The sequence below is a fragment of the Vicugna pacos genome, chromosome 2 (genome assembly GCF_048564905.1).
Source record: "Vicugna pacos chromosome 2, VicPac4, whole genome shotgun sequence".
Taxonomy (NCBI): Eukaryota; Metazoa; Chordata; class Mammalia; order Artiodactyla; family Camelidae; genus Vicugna; species Vicugna pacos.
In genome coordinates, this window is record NC_132988.1 from 73,474,403 (window position 1) to 73,482,263 (window position 7,861).

A 7,861-nucleotide genomic window follows, 5' to 3' on the forward strand; every position below is an offset into this window, starting at 1 on the left:
GCTGACACCATCAGGCTGGGCTTCAACTTTCTACAGAGACCAGGCTGCTTCTGAGGGGCCCCGGCCAAGGACTGAGCACGGCGGGGTGGTGGGGCTGGACTTCACTGCTGGTCATGGAGCTCCTCTGATACACAGCCTTTTCTTAGGAGATCCTGCTGAATTGTCATGGACTGTCAGAGCAGTGCTGCCGTCAGTTGGCAGGCCCACTGCTGTTGCCTCCCTACGCTGATCTATCACAAGAGAGAAAGAAAGAAAGAAGAAAGAGAAGAAAGAGAGGAAAGGAAAGGAAAAGAAAGGAAAGGAAAGGAAGAAAAGAAAGAAGAGAAAGAGAGAGAGAAAGAGAGAAAGAGAGAAAGAGAGAAGAAAGAAAGAAAGAAAGAAAGAAAGAAAGAAAGAAAGAAAGAAAGAAAGAAAGAAAGGAAGGAAGAGAAACTTCTTTTACTACAACATGCACCCCAGCATATGCATCCTGGGGGACCCAGCTCACACACCCTGTCTTTAAATATTTGGAATACTGCCACATGAAAGAGCAAGTGTTTTCATATGGTGATAAGGGCTGAATTAGTACAAAGTGACTGAACCAGTAGGAAAGTGGCTTTCACCTGTACAGAAGGTAGAACTTTCTAACAACCAGAACTGCCCAGCAGTGGAATGGGCTGCCTCAAGACTAAGTTCCCAGGCACTACAGTCATTCAGGCCAATTGGAGGACTGCTTGGTCCATGAAGGGCATATGACATTACTGCAACCCCCACCCCAAACACACAGGAGCATCCAAGATGCTCAACATCCACAATGCTGACTGAGTAGCAAAAATCAAATTGTTTAGGAAGCCACACCAGGAAGACCAAATCTTTGATTTTTCAGCAGCTCCACGGGTCTGGTTTCACACATCTGCACTTGGAACACATGTCCCAGGGCAGCCCAGTGGTGCTCTAGATCAGGCCAGTCATTATCCACATATTTTTCTTTTTTTTTTTTTAATCAAAGAGCCCCTAGAAAGTGAGTTAAGGCTGTGGGCTGATTGTGCCCATGGGCTACTTAGCCAGATCAAAATCAAACTGCACATATGCTTTATTAAACAATCTGCAGTATGGGGTTCAGAATCTGATGAAATTCTAACGACACCATCCACTGACACCTGGTTCTCAAGCTCAATACCTTGCCTGCTGGAGCCAGAAAGATTCTCTTCCGTGAAGCTGTTGCCTCCCTCGTTTCATCAAGACACAGCCACACCATGGAGGGACACACCCTTGCCCCCTTCCAGGATTCCCATGATGGTGAGACTACATATGTAATCATATCTTTCAGACTGTCAGATAAGAGGTGGAAAAGTCTGGTAAAGAAGCAGTAACCTCGTCAGCATAGGGGTCTGTATATTAGGAGACCTTCATTAGATCCACAAATCCACTTACTGAGCACCTATCAAAGGCTGGACTCTCCTGCAGGTGCTAGGAACACAAAGATGTGCCTGACAGAGTCCCTGATTTCCTGGAGGATATATTCAAATACCACTAAGAGAGTCCACTGACCCTTCACTTAGAGAAGCAATCAAAGCCACAACCACTGATTCGATCCCAGAGCACCCCCAAATTCCTGCAGCACCCCTGCCATGTATCACCTACGTTTTCAAGAAATATTTTGTTACACTAATAGTGCTCTGAAGCCAATTCATAAAATTTGCAAGAAGAGTTCAAAAAAAGCAAGCTTAGCAATTTTGGGGGCTTTTAAAACTGATGATGCAGCTGACCTACTGGAGACAAATGCAGGGGGAGGGCCTTACTGGTACAAATAAATAGGAGTGTCCGTGCTGAGAACCCACAGTTGAGACTCAGAGCTGAAGTCTGAACTCCACCTTGAGGCAGAATGAGGTTCACCCTGGGATTTCTGCTTCTCCTGCTGCTGGTCTGCAGCCTCTCTCCAGTCCATGGTGAGAACTTTCACTTCTGCTGTCACTGTGTTTAAATGGGAATGGTCTTCAGCCATTTCATTTTTTTTTTAATTAGAAAATGTGGGGAAGTAAGAATGAAGGAGGAAAAGCTGTTCAATTGCTCCTAGATTTCTAAAAGTTAGGTGCTTATGGATTTAACCTTAGGGGCTGGAAACATTTATATTGTTGAGATTGTGGCCCAGAGAAGGAAGAGATACTGGAGGTCCAACGTCCATGTGACTTACACTTGGTTTGCCTATTTCTAGCCTTTTTCAGATTCAGGTCTGCCTATAACTCATTCTTTCCAGGTATCTCTTCTTCATTGTGCCTTTTACTGATACCCCTTCTGACCAAACCCTTTATAGGGTTTAAAAACTATTGTCCTCAACCTGTTGGTCTCCCAAAGGGAACGTTTGTTGCAATTTTATACAGTCAGCTCTGATGTGAACCATTGTAATAGGGATATTAAGTACACATTTTCTGCAGAGAAGCAGATTTCCAAGTCAAAATGGGGAGGTCTTCTTTGTGTAAAGAGGTAAATATCCAGTTGGTGTGGTAAATGTTTATACAGCTGAAGGAATCTGATGTATGTGTGGGATGATACACTCTGTTCAGGTATAGATGACTAATTTTGGTTCTTAAAATGCAGGATTTTTTCCAATTTTTATTTTGCTTCATATGTTACTTTCATTCTTCAAGACCCTCATCTCTCTCTTCCTCCCTGAAGCTTTTCCATTGCTCTTGTCAAAGTCCCCTGTTCTCATTCAGGCAGCCTGAACTGCAGGTGAAATACAACATTGTGTGGTATTTTAGGTCTTGTTCATTTGTTTCCCCCACTAAATTGTAAAGGCCCTAAGAGTCGGGTCCTTTTTATTTGCAAATACACGTCACACAGAGTGGTAGGCACTGGGGTTAAAGAAGGTAGAATTGGTTAAAATGCATGAGGTGGGTTACCTGTAAAAATATCCAGTGCTATTAGCTTTTATTGCTGAATACAAAGAGTTGAATTTTCATTATTAGCTTTTGTTTGGTATTGATTTGCAACTGAAATGGAGGACCAACATATTAAACAAAAACAATAAATATCTTTTGTGGCATTTCCTTGGAGAGACAGGGAGGGCTGGTGGGGCGAGGGTGTGATGAGAGAGACAACTCTGTTACTGCTGGTTCATGCTCCAGGGACTCAGTAATGAGTTCCTGTCCTCTGTTTTTATGTGTGGGGAATGAAGATCAGTCAATTTTATAACTGCTTTAAGAATAACGGTTGTAAGAACTCACAGTGGCAATTTTCAAATATTATCATAAGGACCACCACCTGAGTACCAACATAACGCTATCACAAATTTCAGTAAGTGTTGTGTTTTTAAAAAGCTAGTTCTATCTTTAAGGTTTTGGTAGAAAATATTTGAAAATAAGCCAAGACAAGCAGAAATACAGAAACTAAAGGCATAGGGTGGAAGCATCGACTTGAAATTTTTAATTTTTTAAAAAAACTGAAGTAGAGCTGTTTTTCAATGTTGTGTTAATTTCTGGTGTACAGCATAGTGATTCAGTTATACAAATATATATTCCTTTTCATATTCTTTTCCATTATAGGCTATTACAAGATATTGAATATAGTTCCCTGTGCTACACAGTAGGACCTTGTTGCTTATCTATTTTATATGTGGTAGTTAGAAATCTTTAAATACACAGTATGAAAGACTGCTGATTAAGTTCTAGTTGTGAATTATATTCCAAAGAGATTAAAATAACCAATTCTGTGTTTATAGGTGTTCTGGAGACCCTTAACACAGACTTAAAGTGTAGATGCATGCGAGAGACCATTAAATCCTACCCTATCCGCTTCATCCAAAAGCTTGAAATCTCACCCCCTGGGAACGGATGTCCAAAGAAAGAAATAATGTAAGTCATAATAAATATGTATGATTCCTCAAAGTGATTTACTTTGAGTGGTGCTAGCAATTCATTCTCAAGCTAATAGTAAGAATCAGTAATACTTGTTAAGTACTTATTTGCATGGGTCTGGAGCTAATGAACATGCTTTATGCCCATTCACACGTTTCATTCTTTCAACAGCCTTATTGAGGTATGTCTACTGTTATCAGTCCTTTAAAGATGCAGAATCGGAAGCTTAGGGAGGTTAACTAACTGCCCTGAGGCACACCATTAGAAAGGGACAGAGCCAAGACTCTTACCTGCCAAATTCCAGTTGCTAGCAGAAGCAGACACTTTGTTCCCCAGAAGTTAAAGAGCAAGCAGATAAGTACCCACAACAGCCCTTGGTTGAAATGTCCATTTTGTGGAACTGTCTTTTAGCTTTAGGTTCTATCCGCTTTGATCCCATAACTCTGATTATAAGTTAGGCTGAGGGGATAGTAGTGACTGCAAGATCTTAGATATTTTCTTTTGTTGAAATGCCATGACCCCTTCCTTCCATGATCCTCCCTCTTCTGTACTCCCAGAGAGCTATGTGGATGGCTTTATCAGAGCAGTCTCCACGGAACATCACATGAGACTACACATTGCAGGGAAAGCCCCTAGTACCGTGCCAGGCACGGTGGTAAATATTCAGTTAATTGTTAGCTGCAACTGTTGTGGCATCTTTGTGCTGAAACAATCAGGTTTGTTCTCTTTCATTCCCACTAGAAAATAAGTTCTTTAGGGTCGGGGATCAGACATTATTCATTTCTCTATTGCCAGTGCTTCATCCTGTACCTGGCCTAGAGAAGAGGCTCACCAAATGTTGAATTGTCGCATTGAGTATTTGGAATGGGGCCTGTAGATCTTTTGCCCGTCCCTGCTTAGAACTGTGATTTCGTCTTCCTGGATCCACCCTGAATGAACCACAGCCCCACAGCACTTCAGAGTACAGGCAGGGCATCCTTTTCAGGGCACCCCCACGGGGCTTGGCGTTCGTCAGCAGATCTCCCCTTGGGCTGCTTCAGACTTTTGAGGCGTTTGGAAGCAGCCACTTTTGGTTTGTCTTATTTTGGTGTCTGTGCTTTGGGTCCACTTATAACCAGGAAATACGGGATATCAAAAATAAGCATGGAAATTCTTCATTCAAAAGGCATTGTACTTTCACTACTGCCTTTGACAATGAACGTTTTGACTAAACCATGACTGTTGCCTTCAAACTCAGAAATGTGAAATCTAGCCATGACCTATTTGGGAGCAGTTTCTGTGACTGTCTAGAAAAACGAGGCTCCTTTCTTTTCATTACACTTTCTCTCTCTTGAGTTAAGTCTCTCATCTCTCAACCAGGGGAAGCAGTGCATCCTAATTTTCTCTAGTTTGACTTCAATCGTCTTGAAGTGACAAAAATTTGATTTCGTGTCTTCTGATCAAATTCTGCATTTCGGAATTTAACCAGATATAAAAACAACAGCCGCAAATTATTATGAGAAACTCATGGCAGTCAGGAGTGAAAGTGCTGTGAGTCCAGATGGTCAGAAATCTGTTTTTCTATCATGAACTCAGAAACCAAGTTGGAAGGCTCTATTGAAGAACCCCAGTTCTATGATCTCTGACCTCTCTGAGATTCAACTTACCAGGGTGGAATTTCAAAGTTAGATGGATGGGTCCTTGTTGTTTGTGATTTTATAGCTAAAATAAATGACACATCAAGAAGCTGTTTTGTTCGAGGTCACCCCAACAGTGAGTAAAGTCTCCCAGTTGGCTGTCACCTGTGAGACCTCACTTCTTCCACTGCAGGTAAAACATTCCACACAGTATCTGGTACTTGATGACCATTCAGATCATGCGCATGTAGAGCAGTGGCTGAAAGTGTGGGTTCCAGAAACACATAACCATTATTTGAATCCTGCTCTACTATGCGTTTGTTGTGCAATATTATGCGATCTTTTTTAAACTTCCTAAGCCTCAAGTTCCTCATCTGAAGATGTGAAAATAATAGTTCCTCTAGCACTGGACTTTTGTGAGATTCATTGAGATAATTCATGTTCCCTGCTGAGCACAGTGGCTGGCACATTGTAAGTGCTTGATCAATATCAGCTGTCAATTATAGGTACTGCTTCTATTGTTGCTTAATTTCATAGAGCATCGGAAATCTCGTTCACTGATGGTTCAGCCAAATGCAGATGTCACTCAGAGCAATCAGCTCTGCAACCTCTCCCACGATAAATTTCATTGGTTTCTTTTTCCAAATAAAAGGTCCTCAAGAGAATGTTTTCTATAGTCTATTTTGTTCTCCCAAGCTCAACGGACAAACACATTTTAAAGATATTGTGATATAGCTTTAGAAGTGAGCCAACCTTGGAGTCAGCTGTTTGGTCCATTTCCAATTCACATAAAGGTTGTCAACTAGATACTAACCTCTGACGTGTGAGATTCTGTCAACTCGTATTCAGTTCCACTAGCTCACACATATCAGTCCCAAAATGGTATTTCTCTTATTCATCAGATCTCATGCTATAAATCACCTACTCCAGATCCAAAGCTGCCTACCTCCAATTTCACTTCATGTGGAAATCATTATTTTTTTACTCAACTCTTTCCTTAAGTGCAGGACTGACCAAAATGTAACACTACTTTATTTTGATTTATTCTCCCCCAGAGCCTGGACAAAGTCTAAGTCAACTGTCTGCTTGGATCCTAAAGCCAAATGGATACAGACACTAATATGGAGAATGTTACAGAGGTGAGCCAGGCATACCAAGGGTTTGCAGATTCCAGTTGTACTGAAGGGGCAGTCAAAATGGGGACCATTTTAAATTTATGAAATATTCCTGAGACAAATGCCTATTCTCCACTACTATTACTTATCAGATGGAGTTGGGGTGACTCATACCAGCAGCTGCTCAGTAAACTAAACTGGAATGAGTTTGCACAGTATCCCTTATTCTATATCTCTTAGTTTCTGGTACATCTTTCTCTAACCATGACTCTCTTGTTTTACTTTCACAGAAGAAATGCTTCCTCAACTTCACCAGTTCCAGCGGTTAAGAAAAGGGCTACCTGATGCCAATATCCCCACCAAGGACACCTGTACTACCCCTTCATTCCTGCTCTGGGTTTTAGATTTGTGTTTGGTTGTATCTTTTCCAGGAAAAAATCTTTCCCATTCAAGTAAGCATGAGAATATATGTAAAAATAAAAAAAATCTGACGGGGTGATCTTGAGCTTCTTTTGAATATAGTACCTTACATCTTGGAGTTTGCATTCTTACTCATGAGGTAGGAAAGTTCCTTTGAGGATACTTAGTTATAAATCGTATAGGTTTCTTTCAATAATATACCTGTTGTTAAATGCTTAATTTTCCTAGAAAATAAAGGAATGAGAATTTAAAACTCAAATCTGAACATATGGCTTGAATTAAAGAGGAAATGATGGAATGTGTTTCAATCATTTTACACCCCAAGAAAAGCAAGCTTCCATAAGAGATTTGAAAAGCTGAATACCCATGGTATTTCAGTCTGACAAGAGACAGAGGGTCCACATCATAGATATCCTTCATTTAAAAGCTCACTATTGAGAAGAATAGTGTCCTACTTTTAAAGTATTCCTTTATAAGATTTATTGTCACAAATAAAAACTGATAATATTTAAAGATCCCCAGATTTAAATTCATAGAACATTCAGGAAAAGCATTTAAATGGCGATCTTTAGATGTAGTCTTTTATATATTTGCTTTGACAAACTTTTTTAAAAATCACATATTTTGCACAGACTTTTTTTTTTTTTTGGTCTCTGGTGTCCAATTCTTTAATGCTTCATATTAATCTAATGCTATTCAATAAGCGTGCACAAATATTTTACTTAATTATGAGCAATTCATCCTTAACAGAGGGTTTACTCAAATTTAGTCATTCTCTGACTCTTCATAATGAAAAGTAGGATTTCATCATGTTAATTTTTCTTTACATGCTGCTTACATTTTAATTTGTGACCTAAATTACATGGCAAAGGGC

The 7,861-nt window shown here is 40.3% G+C and overlaps 1 protein-coding gene across 2 annotated transcripts; it reads left to right on the top strand.

The window, feature by feature from the left end:
- The first annotated feature begins 1,818 nt into the window (after positions 1-1,818).
- Positions 1,819-7,020, top strand: CXCL13 (C-X-C motif chemokine ligand 13). Of its 2 annotated transcripts, none has more exons than XM_031688929.2 (4): positions 1,819-1,928; positions 3,701-3,833; positions 6,508-6,591; positions 6,858-7,020. In XM_031688929.2, exons 1-4 carry the CDS (start codon positions 1,865-1,867, stop codon positions 6,910-6,912), a joined length of 336 nt encoding a protein of 111 aa, XP_031544789.1. In that variant the 5' UTR covers positions 1,819-1,864; the 3' UTR covers positions 6,913-7,020. The 2 variants fall into 2 exon arrangements, with proteins under 2 accessions (XP_031544789.1, XP_072829495.1); XM_072973394.1 differs by having other exon boundaries at positions 6,861-7,020.
- The last annotated feature ends 841 nt before the right edge of the window (positions 7,021-7,861 follow it).